Raw genomic sequence first — 13,288 nt, forward strand, 5'->3', positions numbered from 1 at the left:
TAAGTATGAAAGACTGACATTATCTTTGATTACCCATATATTTATGTAAATTAACCACTGGGAAGAAATGTCATTGTTTACCTGGATCGTGAGGGGTTTCCCAGCTGGTACATGTGGGGGTTGTATTGAGCCATAATGGTGATGGTGTCACACTGCTGACCAATGATCAGCCTGGCCTGCTGCTCTGTGGCATTACGCAGGTTAATACCGTTATACTGGAGGAGAAGAGAAAGTCTATATGTTATTGAAAAAACCTCACTGAAAATGAACAGCACTTCTCAATTCTACAGGTCATATTCAGGCATTAATTATAATTTTTTATTATTGAATATTCGAAACTTGCAATATACTTGCAATGAAGCCGCTCAACAACTACACCATACAAGTCATCCAACAGATTCCCATTCAGAGCGACACACAGAAGCATCCAGGGTCAATGCTCTGCTCAAGGGCATGTTGACAGATCTCCCACCAGGCCAAAAAACGTGAACCCGAACCCTCCAAGATCCCCCCATAGTTCCCCAATAGCTGTCCCTCAACCATTCGAGACCACTCCCACAGTCCCCCCCCAGGAAGAAAAATAAAAAACACAATTAATTCCATTCCCCCAAGAACCCCCCCAATGCTCCAACAAACTAGAGAATGAAATAAAGAGAAAAAAGGAAAAGACAGACGAAAACAGCAAACGCAAAAAAATATACAAATAAAACACAATAATAAATGTAAAACAAAGGACATCAAGGACAACTAAAATCATAACAGCAACGCCAACTGTATATGTTTGTGTGCATGTCTGGCACTATTACATGTATGTGTGTGTTCTTGTATGTGTTTATTTGAATGAGAGTGTGTGTATATGCATGTGTACAAACACCTGCACGGCATCAGCCTCGGGCAAACCGGCATTAGTTGTAAAAACACTGCCACTTAGTGTCATTCAAACGTACTTTTTATGTTTCATTTTTACTTTTTATTTATTTATAATAACTTTGACCATCATTCCATCTCCCACACAGCAACTCCACTCCAACTTGTCTCCAATTCCACATCCCAACCCTCAGCCCATCCTATCTATCTCTGCTGGCCACCCACTTCGAGTTTCAACGCAACACATATCTTTCAACTATGCTGTGATGTTTAATGTACAATTTCAATCTATCGAATCGAATCCACAGATTGCGAGTTGAAGAGAAATACTTTTACTAAGAGTATTAGTAATTGACTGACCCGGTCTCTCCAGATGTCCTAACAGTACTATTTCTAGGGTAAATTTTAGATCAATGCTATGCATTTTCAGCCATTCCTGAACCTGAGACCAGAAACAGGCTACCTTAGGGCAAGAACAAAATAAATGGTCTAATGATTCTGTATCCTCACAACAAAATCTGCAGAGCTTCGATGATTTTATGCCCCAAATATTCAAAATTTTGTTGGTGGCAAGAATTCTATATAATAATTTTAGCTGAAAAGCACGAAGTCGTGAATCTTGCGTTGTTTTATACATCAACTCATACACCCTGTACTATGGAATCAGTACATCAAATCTCTTCCCAACTATTTTGCAATCTGTATGGCACAGTTGTCAACATCCTGGTCCTCAAATAAAACTGGTATACTTTCCTATGTATGCTATTTTTATTCCTCCGCAAGTTTTGATCCTTTATATTGGACCGACAGACCAGTTCCCTACCTCCTCCCGCTGCCACCTGCCTCCTCCATTTTTGGGGTAATGCTGTAATCAATTGGTTGTACTCTTGGATTGAGGAGACATTTCTGTACAATTCTGATAACTCCATGAAGGACATAATTCTCCCATTCCAATATCATTTAAGAACAAAATACCCTTTTCAAACATCTTTCCCATAAATAAAGATATTTTATCAACCAGCACATTTGAGTTCACCCATAATATTTGTTCTATCTTTTCAGGGTGATGAAATTGAAATTGTAGCCAGCTCTGCAATATTTGTTTGGAAAAAATAATCATTTTCAATTAATCGAAAATGAGACATGGCAATCTGCACAAAGACAAAAAGGCAATTTTTAAACAATGGATAAGCGTTTCTTAGTAATCTACTTGATAACCATTCAATGTTCAAATAAAACTTTTGAATGAGTGAAGCTTTTAGAGAGATGTTTAGTGCTTATATATTTAATAATCTCAACCCACCCAATTCATATTTGTTATATAGATAGGCACATTTTATTTTGTCTGGTTCAGCATCCCAGATAAAGCTAAATGTTTTTTGCTCATATGATTTGAAAAACGAATCATCAGGAGTAGGCAGCGCCATATGTAAGTGAGTAAACTGAGATATGACTAAGGAGTTAATCAGGGCAATTTTTTCCATAAATAGACAGGTATTTACCTCTCCATGGTTGCAGGATCTTATCTATTTTTACAAGTTTTCTATTGAAATTCATTGTGGAGAGCTTATTTATATAATTTGTGATATGAATACCGAGTTTGTCTACTTCACCATCAGCCCATTTTATAGGTAAACTGCAGGGTAATGTAAAAGTTGTATTTTTTGAGGATCCAATACGTAATATTGTACACTTATCATAATTAACATTTCTGTACTCTCTGGACTAAAACCTTTCTAGATATTCAATGAGACATTGCAGGATCTAGCTTGCGGACTTAATATAAAACTTGAGTCGGCGGCATACATGGACACCTTTGTTTTTAAGCCTTGGATTTCTAATCCTTTAATGTTGTTAATGGATCGGATTTTAATAGCTAGCATTTCGATGGCCATAACGAATAGATATGGTGACAGCGGACACCCTTGTTTAACTCCTCTTGACAATTCAAAACTCTGAGAAGTAGCCCGTTAATTACTATTTTACACCTGGGGTTGATATACATTATTTTTACCCATTTTATAAGAGAATTACCGAAATTGCAAAAATCCATGCATTTATAAATTAAAGCCAGTCTTACTTTATCAAATGCCTTTTCAAAATCCGCTATAAATACCATTCCTTGCTTCTTATATGTTTCATGATGTTCTATTATTTCTAGTAGTTGTCGTATATTATCTCCAATGTATCGTCCATGTAAAAACCCTGTCTGATCAGGATGAACAATACCTGATAAAAACCCTTTTAAATTCTGAGTGCTATGCATTTTGCTAGTATTTTTGCATCACAACATTGACGTGTAAGGGGCCTCCATTTTTTTTTAGCTAGACTGGGTCTTTATATTTGCCATCTGGGTCTTGTTTTAATAATAGAGAAATCAGACCTTCCTGCTGAGTACCTGAGACTAGCATTTTATAGGAGTAGTTAAAACAATCTAACAATGGAGCTCTTAGTATATCAAAAAATACTTCATATACCTCTACCGGTATGCCATCAAGCCCTGGGGTTTTTCCAGACTGAAAGGATCAAATAGCCTCAAAGTTTCAGGTATTAATGTGTGACTAAATCATTCTGGATAAGAGCGTCTGCTTCAGTACCAGTCGTAAGTTTGGACACCTACTCATTAAAGGGTTTTGCTTTATTTTTTTACTATTTTCTACATTGCAGAATAATAGTGAAGACATCAAAACTATGAAATAACACAAATGGAATCATGTAGTAACCAAAAAAAGTGTTAAATCAAAATAGATTTTATATTTGAGATTCTTCAAAGTAGCCACCCTTTGCTTTGATGACAGCTTTACACACTCTTGGCATTCTCTCAACCAGCTTCATGAGGTAGTCACCTGGAATGCATTTCAAATAAGGAGGTGTGCCATGTTTAAAGTTCATTTGTGGAATTTCTTTCCTTCTTAATGTGTTTGAGCCAATCAGTTATGTTGTGACAAAGTAGGGGTGGTATACAGACGATAGCCCTATTTGATAAAATACCAAGTCCATATTATGGCAAGAACAGCTCAAATAAGCAAAGAGAAACGACAGTCCATCATTACTTTAAGACATGATGGTCAGTCAATACGGAAAATGTCAAGAACTTTGAAAGTTTCTTCAAGTGCAGTCACAAAAAACATCAAGCTCCATGATGAAACTGGCTCTCATGAGTACCGCCACAGACAAGGAAGACCCAGAGTTACCTCTGCTGCAGAGGATAAGTTCATTCGCGTTACCAGCCTCAGGAATTACAGCCCAAATAAATGCTTCAGAGTTCAAGTAAGACACATCTCAACATCAACTGTTCAGAGGAGACTGCGTGAATCAGGCCTTCATGGTCGAATTGCTGCAAAGAAACCACCACGAAGAAGAGACTTGCTTGGGCCAAGAAACACGAGCAATGGACATTTGACCGGTGGAAATCTGTCCTTTGGTCTTGTGAGTCCAAATTCCAAATATTTGGTTCCAACCGCCATGTCTTTGTGAGAAGCAGAGTAGGTGAACGGATGATCTCCGCATGTGTGGTTCCCACCGTGAAGCATGGAGGAGGAGGTGTGATGGTGCTTTTCTGGTGACACTGTCAGTGATTTATTTAGAATTCAAGGCACACTTAACCAGCATGGCTACCACAGCATTTTGCAGCGATACGCCATCCCATTTGTTTTTCAACAGGACAATGACCCAACACACATCCAGGCTGTATAACGGCTATTTGACCAACAATTAGAGTGATGGAGTGCTGAATCACCCGACCTCTACCTAATTGAGACGGTTTGGGATGAGTTGGACTGCAGAGTGAAGGAAAAACAGCCAACAAGTGCTCAGCACATGTGGGAACTCCTTCATGACTGTAGGAAAAGCATTCCTGGTGAAGCTGGTTGAGAAAATGCCAAGAGTGTGCAAAGCTGTCATCAAGGCAAAGGATAGCTACTTTGAAGAATCTCAAATATATTTTGATTTGTGTAACACTTATTGGGTTACTATATGATTCCATATGTGTTATTTCATAGTTTTGATGTCTTCACAATTGTTCGACAATGTAGAAAATAGTAAAAATACAGAAAAACCCTTGACTTAGTAGGTGTGTACAAACGTTTGACTGGTGCTGTAAATGACTATAATGTTTTATTCCATTAATTGGAATAAACTTCATCACAGAATCACATTGACAATTTCCTCCTGAGCTGAAATGGATTTGATCCTTAACCCTGTCAGGAAGAAATGAAACAGGAAGTTACCTCGAGGAGCTGGTCGCCGTACTCCAGGCCGGCCTGGTGGGCGATGCTGCCTCCCGTCACCTTGGAGACGAAGATGCCGCCGTTCTCGCCACCGACGATAGAGATGCCCAGAGGCTCCGCCCCTTTGTGAACGATCACATTCCGAGGTTCCTCCAGGTACGGCCTGATGGGAGGGATGAGAATAAACATCAGGGCTACATGTCAACTCCCCGATAAGGGTCTGGACAAAAGTAGTGCACTACATAGGGACTAGGGTGCTATGAAACGCACATGTTGATTTTCACAATACATAGGCATAGTTCATACATAGAGCCATATTATATATCACAGGAAGGACCAACAGCCAGAAATAAAAGGGACAAAGTGTGCTAAAAGATGAAGACAAGCAAAAGGTGGTGAGGTGGACTCAGAGGTAGCTTCACACTCAGCATCGCGACTAGGATTGGACCCAAACACACATAGAATGCCATGCCATCTGCAAAAGGGCACGGACCTTCAGTAGCATGCAGCTTCAGTGAGAATGACTTTACACATGAAACAAGGGGCCACGTAATTTCAAACAAGTCCAATCATACAAACACAATTGAGAGACAGCACACATCAATCTATCAAATCTGGATCAAGAGGAATAGTTGAGCAGGTTTTCTGGATCTTTGAAAACCTAGCATGCACAGACCTGTTTGACTGGAAGGTGGAATTTAGGCCTAACTGCTGTTCGGGTTGAGAAATACCACACAACACATACATTCTAGGTGTCTAGACCAAATCTCGATGGGCTCTCTCCTAGTTACAAGGCCTCAGGGTAGGGGTTGTTTCTGGACAGGCCTGGGTCTCTCTCTTTATCTCAAGCATGTTAAAAGTAAGATCATCTGTGTCTGAGGTGGATCCAACGAACCTGAGGCTCCTGAGAGAGGAGAACCTCGGCCTAGCAGCCAGAGGGATCCTCAGAAAAGACCTGTTACGGTACAGAGACCTGGAGACATTTACACATATGGCAGATAGAAGAGAAGAAACGAGGGAGGAGAGAAAAGCAGACAGGGCAGAGGAAGAAAGACAGCAAGGTGGTGAAAAAGAGAAAATATGCAGAGGCCAAACAGTTCTGCTGTGAGAAGAAAAACAGAAAAATACACAAGAATACTAACCTGGTTCCTTCTGTGTGTGCTTTAGCAAATCCTTCTAACATCGTCATTCCACTGGCATAGTCAGGGGAGTTGGCTAAAGCACAAACAGATCTGGGACCAGGCTACAAAGAGAAATGACAGCAACATACTGCATTTACCAACAGCATTATAACTGATCTATAAACAATGCATCACACACTTCCTATTTGTATTATTCTAGACCAGTGTTTGCCAAACCTCTCCTCGAGTACCCTCAGCCTATTCCAGTACATGCACATCTGATTCAACTAATAAAGGACTTGGTGATAATTTGACCAATTGAATCATGTGTTCTAGTACTGGAACAGAGTCAATACATAGAACTGCTGGTGGCGGGAGGTACTACAGACATGGTTTTACACCTTCCTGCCCTTTTCAAAACCCCCCCCCCCCTTGTCTCCTCTTTTCCTTCCTACCGGTCTTTACTCCGCTCTCCTACTGTCACAGGGCTGACAGAGATTCTGGGCAGGGTGGAGATAGAGCTCTGTGATTGGCTGCTGGCAAAGGAGGAAGTCTCCAGGTTGAGAGGTGAGTGGGGTGGAGTAATGAGGCTGGGGCTGCTGCACTCTGAATGGGACAGGGAGCCTGGAGGCGAGGGGCCGGGGAGAGAGGAAGGGAGATAGAGGGGAAGGGAGAGGGGGGAAAGAGGGGAAGAAACTTAAAATGAGATGAGAATGTACTTAATCAACCCCAAAAGGAAAATGTGTTTGTCATTCTTACAACCATAGTAAAAACAATTAAAATACTCACAACAGTTAAAACATGGTAGTAGGACGACAGGGAGAGAATTGGTCCATAGTTCCAGTATCATTTCTCAGAGGGGTAATCAGGTTGGAAATACCAGACACAAGCACGTTGACCCCCAGCTTAACTTCGCGGGACCGAAAATCTATACGATTAACCAAGTGTTTCCCTGAGTTTAGTGTTATGACTGTTTTCGTCCCACCTCTTTCAGCAGTAAATTACAGCACCTTTAAATGAGCTGTTAACAGGGCTGTCACATTCTCCTCCGAGAATACATGAGCGTAGTCAGCTGTTTGACTTGGAATAAGTTATTTATTTGAGTGTAAAATCAGTGCTCTAAAGGCCCATTGGGTCCAGCGTCAGAAAATATTGGTAGAGATGCCCAGTATTCAGGGAACAGGAATCTTAAAAGTTAATACATTCATTCATCCATCCAGCCATTTGTTAATTCATTAATTTTCCCAACCAACCACCCACCCATTTCTTTGTTCAATTTTCCATCCATGCATAAATTAATCCGTTCATTCATTCATTCCTCTATCGATGTATGTACCTCTGTCAGAGCCCAGCATGGACCGTGGGTAGCGGGGAGTGGAGGGGATCTTTATCCTCTCTGTCCGGTACTGGACGTTACTGGACCAACCTGATGGAATAGAGGAAAAGTCCATCAGTGTGTGTGTGTACTGTATAATATGAGTATTGTGTGTGTGGCGTGCGTGCGTGGGTGACTGACTGACCAAGGCCCAGGCGAGCGCTGGAGGGTAGTGAGTTGGTACCATGGGAGGTGCTGCTGCTGCGTGACGAGGACGATGAGTAGTCTGCTGCTGGACGCTTCTGGCTCAGGTCTAGGCTCAGACGGCCCTGGTGCTGCGGACTGACACACACACATAATTCATGGGTTGCACTTAGCATCATTTACGCACGCCATTGTTATAAAATGCATCTTGAGGACTGGTGCACGACTGAACGTGCTACTCAATGCATTCTCAAACAGGACGACATTTCAAAAGAAGGCAACTAATTAGTAGGAAAACCTTTGGTCATCACTGTAATGTCGTCACAGACTTCACATGTTGTTCAACGTTAGCTAGCTAAGATTGAGGGGAGAGCATTTTACCTAGCTAACATTAGCATTGCTAGGTATTTTTAACAAACTTTCCTTACTAATAGCAACCTTGCCATCTGTGTAAAGTAAATTTGACAACATTATAATGATGACCAAGTTGTTTCCTACTAATTATTGTCCTACTTTAGCAATGGCATCATATTTTGAAGCCACTATACTGTAATTTAGACGAAACAGTCATTTTGCCCCCGTTAAGAATGACTGGGCATCTTGGTTTTCGGGGCAGTTATTCTGTCTGGGGTAGTTACCTGTGGTGTTGGTTGTTGTGCTGGTGTTGGCAGATCTGGGAGGAGACAGAGGGACAGTTGTTGGTGTGGACTCTGTGGCTGCGGACTGTGTATACTGGGTTCCTCATCACAGCAGTCACTGCTGGACACGGGGCCAGGCCACGGTGGGCCGAATCTGACAACACAACACACACTGGTTTGAGAACATAACCACACTGGTTAGATGGGGGGGAACACACTGGTTAGATGGGGGGAACACACTGGTTAGATGGGAGGAACACACTGGTTAGATGGGGAGGAACACACTGGTTAGATGGGGAGGAACACACTGGTTAGATGGGAGGAACACACTGGTTAGATGGGAGGGAACACACTGGTTAGATGGGAGGAACACACTGGTTAGATGGGAGGAACACACTGGTTAGATGGGAGGAACACACTGGTTAGATGGGAGGAACACACTGGTTAGATGGGAGGAACACACTGGTTAGATGGGAGGAACACACTGGTTAGATGGGAGGAACACACTGGTTAGATGGGGGGAACACACTGGTTAGATGGGAGGAACACACTGGTTAGATGGGAGGAACACACTGGTTAGATGGGAGGAACACACTGGTTAGATGGGGGGAACACACTGGTTAGATGGGGGGAACACACTGGTTAGATGGGAGGAACACACTGGTTAGATGGGAGGAACGCACTGGTTAGATGGGAGGAACGCACTGGTTAGATGGGAGGAACGCACTGGTTAGATGGGAGGAACGCACTGGTTAGATGGGAGGAACGCACTGGTTAGATGGGAGGAACGCACTGGTTAGATGGGAGGAACGCACTGGTTAGATGGGAGGAACGCACTGGTTAGATGGGGAGGAACGCACTGGTTAGATGGGGGGAACACACTGGTTAGATGGGAGGAACACACTGGTTAGATGGGGGGAACACACTGGTTAGATGGGAGGAACGCACTGGTTAGATGGGAGGAACGCACTGGTTAGATGGGAGGAACGCACTGGTTAGATGGGAGGAACGCACTGGTTAGATGGGAGGAACGCACTGGTTAGATGGGAGGAACGCACTGGTTAGATGGGAGGAACGCACTGGTTAGATGGGAGGAACGCACTGGTTAGATGGGAGGAACGCACTGGTTAGATGGGAGGAACGCACTGGTTAGATGGGAGGAACGCACTGGTTAGATGGGGGGAACGCACTGGTTAGATGGGGGGAACGCACTGGTTAGATGGGAGGAACGCACTGGTTAGATGGGAGGAACGCACTGGTTAGATGGGGGGGAACGCACTGGTTAGATGGGGGGGAACACACTGGTTAGATGGGAGGAACACACTGGTTAGATGGGGGGAACACACTGGTTAGATGGGAGGAACGCACTGGTTAGATGGGAGGAACGCACTGGTTAGATGGGAGGAACGCACTGGTTAGATGGGAGGAACGCACTGGTTAGATGGGAGGAACGCACTGGTTAGATGGGAGGAACGCACTGGTTAGATGGGAGGAACACACTGGTTAGATGGGGGGAACACACTGGTTAGATGGGAGGAACACACTGGTTAGATGGGGGGAACACACTGGTTAGATGGGAGGAACACACTGGTTAGATGGGAGGAACACACTGGTTAGATGGGAGGAACACACTGGTTAGATGGGGGGGACACATTGGTTAGATGGGAGGGACACACTGGTTAGATGGGAGGAACACACTGGTTAGATGGGAGGAACACACTGGTTAGATGGGAGGAACACACTGGTTAGATGGGAGGAACACACTGGTTAGATGGGAGGAACACACTGGTTAGATGGGAGGAACACACTGGTTAGATGGGGGGGACACACTGGTTAGATGGGAGGAACACACTGGTTAGATGGGAGGAACACACTGGTTAGATGGGGGGAACACACTGGTTAGATGGGAGGAACACACTGGTTAGATGGGAGGAACACACTGGTTAGATGGGAGGAACACACTGGTTAGATGGGAGGAACACACTGGTTAGATGGGAGGAACACACTGGTTAGATGGGAGGAACACACTGGTTAGATGGGAGGAACACACTGGTTAGATGGGGGGGAACACACTGGTTAGATGGGAGGAACACACTGGTTAGATGGGAGGAACACACTGGTTAGATGGGAGGAACACACTGGTTAGATGGGAGAAACACACTGATTAGATGGGAGGAACACACTGGTTAGATGGGGGGGAACACACTGGTTAGATGGGGGGGAACACACTGGTTAGATGGGGGGAACACACTGGTTAGATGGGGGGAACACACTGGTTAGATGGGAGGAACACACTGGTTAGATGGGGGGAACACACTGGTTAGATGGGGGGAACACACTGGTTAGATGGGAGGAACACACTGGTTAGATGGGAGGAACGCACTGGTTAGATGGGAGGAACGCACTGGTTAGATGGGGGGAACACACTGGTTAGATGGGAGGAACGCACTGGTTAGATGGGAGGAACACACTGGTTAGATGGGAGGAACACACTGGTTAGATGGGGGGGAACACACTGGTTAGATGGGAGGAACACACTGGTTAGATGGGAGGAACGGTTAAGAGCGTTGGGCCAGTAATTCGCTGGTTCCAATTCCTAAGCGGACAAGGTGGAAAAATCTGCCATTCTGCTCTTGAGCAAGGCAGTTGACCCCCAAAAACAACTGCTCCCCGGGCCCCGAGGACATGGATGTCGATTAAGGCAGCCCCCTGCACCTCTCTGATTGAGGGGTTGGGTTAAATGCAGAAGACGCATTTCAGTTGAATGCATTCAATTGTACAACTGACTAGGTATCCCCTTTTCTTTTTGATGCGTGCATGTGTGTGTGTTTGTGTGTGAGAGACTCACTTGCAGGCAAGGTACCGTTGTAGACTGTGGTGCCGAAGCCCACACTCTGTCTGTGGGAGCGGTTGGGGGAGGAGCGAAGCATCTCTCTGGGCTCTGGAGAGTGATCATCATTGGAGTAGCTCTTGTGATTGACAGATACAGAAATCAATTAGTTTAATGATGATAAACAGAAACAGCAGGAGAATAAGGAGAAGGACCCATTTCAGAGTGTTGGGATGACAATCACAGTTCAATGACCAGGAGCAGAATCAGGAAGAGGAGGAGACTAAAGGAGCCGTTTGAGAGTGTTGGGATGGGACCACACCCCCCGGCTCAGCACTGTGAGACATGGTCTGCTTATTGCCTGGAACTCTGTGCAGAGGTATCAAGCAGTTTCTCTCTTTGTGTTTTGAGACATAAGACGCATCTCTATAGTCTTAAGTGGCATACTCTCCTATAGAAGTGGCATCCTCTCCTCTACTTGATCATAGTTGATGTTAAACATAGTCTTGGAAGGTGCACGCAACATAAGAGGATGCCTTCACCTGTTCAGTTCTTTAACGTCACTGTAGATGGAGGAGAGGCAGCCTTTAGGGTAGACTATTGTGACCGGCCCTCGTGAAAAGCACTATAGATAGCATCACATTAATAACAAACTGACCTGAAAGGAGGGCAGGGTGATGGACTGGGGGGTCATCCTACGTCTGAGCGCTGGGGCAGATTTAGGGCGGAGCCTCTTTACCTCAGGCTCCCTACCCCTGGTTCGACCAATGTCCTCGTCACATGACTTCCTCTGTGTCAGGACCTTCCCGTCCAGGAAGTAGTGGTTCCCATTCCTGTCCCTCTCTCGTTCCCCACTGCTCTCCCCCATAACTATGGCAACAGCCTCCCCTTTGCCCCCGTCGGAGGTAAGCGTGCAGTCGGAGGCAGAGCTGCTCTGCTGTTTGTGTTTGAACAAATCGTTGCGGGTGGGTGGAGTCGGAGGTGTGGCCGTAGAGGAGGAGGAGAGAGACTCCGTCTTGGAGGGCTGCGGGGAGTGGGCCACCAGTTGACTGGGCGACAGGTACTCCATCTTGGATGACTGGGGCGCCGTCTCAGGCCGTGGTTTGAAGGCATCCGGGTTGAAGATGGACTTCCTCTGTTTGGGCGACTTGAAGATGGACAGTTGGGTCGGAGTCATCGCTGTGGTTGTATCCACGGCGACCGACATCCCACCTACGATCACCTTAGGCCAGGTGCCGCCACTTTGCTTCCTCTCCAGGGTGGTCTCCATGGTGATGCAGTCAGCAGGGTTAGAAGGGTCATAGGTGATGGGGGGTGGGGGTGCCTTGGCGTAGGGGGACCCAGAGCAGCACTCCTGGAAGGCGCTGGGGCCGTAGCGGCCCGGGGGACCCAGACCGAGGTCAGAGGACGGCCGAAGGCTGGTTGAGTGGAGAGACCCCATGGAAAAGGGCTTCCTGATGTCCCCGTACACCCCCATCCCCTCCTCAGGTTCACCTGCCCCGCCCTTCCTCCTCTCTCCAGGGATGTTGACGTTACTACCCCCCCCTCCTGTGTCGGGGCAGAAGATGTCTGTCTGTGTGGAGCTCTTGTGTTTGAGGCTATTCCTGGAGAGTACCTCGGAGAGACGGCCGTTGGACGATGACTCCCGCAGGCTCTCGAAGATGCTCTGGCCCGACCAACTGTGAGGGAAGAACTGGGGACATAAGAGGATAGAGGACAGAGAAAGAGGTGTGTTAGGAATAGTGAACACATTTACTTTTCCCCCCAAAAAAAGTATTACACTATCCTGAAATCTAGCCACTGCAGCGTAGCAGTGAAGGCTGCTGAGGGGAGGACAGCTCATAATAACGGCTGGAACGGAGCAAATGGAATGGCAATAAACAATGTGTTTGATACCATTCCTATGATGCCACTCCAGGCATTACCACGAGCCTGTCCTCCCCAATGAAGGTGCCACCAACCTCCTGTGCAGTGCATTAGTATCTAAAGTGTTTGTTATTGAGAAATTCAAATCATCGTCCGAAAACGAGTGCCCTCTATAGCATCAAATAAGGTTGTTTCAGACTCAAGGAGAACTAAAATGC

The 13,288-nt window shown here is 45.4% G+C and overlaps 1 protein-coding gene across 5 annotated transcripts in view; it reads right to left on the reverse strand.

Annotated features, from left to right (window-relative positions):
• The window catches only part of LOC139562673 (disks large homolog 5-like), a 105,391-nt gene that overhangs the window by 23,032 nt on the left and 69,071 nt on the right, over positions 1 to 13,288 (reverse strand). For 3 of the 5 annotated variants that reach the window (XM_071380563.1, XM_071380561.1, XM_071380560.1), the window contains 9 exons: positions 11,863 to 12,897; positions 11,223 to 11,343; positions 8,375 to 8,528; positions 7,738 to 7,874; positions 7,554 to 7,643; positions 6,673 to 6,841; positions 5,992 to 6,069; positions 5,097 to 5,259; positions 82 to 215 (listed from right to left, as the gene is read on the reverse strand). In XM_071380563.1, coding sequence (XP_071236664.1) covers positions 82 to 215; positions 5,097 to 5,259; positions 5,992 to 6,069; positions 6,673 to 6,841; positions 7,554 to 7,643; positions 7,738 to 7,874; positions 8,375 to 8,528; positions 11,223 to 11,343; positions 11,863 to 12,897 — 2,081 coding nt within the window. The remainder of the gene's footprint in view (positions 1 to 81; positions 216 to 5,096; positions 5,260 to 5,991; positions 6,070 to 6,672; positions 6,842 to 7,553; positions 7,644 to 7,737; positions 7,875 to 8,374; positions 8,529 to 11,222; positions 11,344 to 11,862; positions 12,898 to 13,288) is intronic. The other 2 variants (XM_071380562.1, XM_071380564.1) reach the window with 2 other exon arrangements.

The sequence above is a fragment of the Salvelinus alpinus genome, chromosome 32 (genome assembly GCF_045679555.1).
Source record: "Salvelinus alpinus chromosome 32, SLU_Salpinus.1, whole genome shotgun sequence".
Classification (NCBI taxonomy): domain Eukaryota; kingdom Metazoa; phylum Chordata; class Actinopteri; order Salmoniformes; family Salmonidae; genus Salvelinus; species Salvelinus alpinus.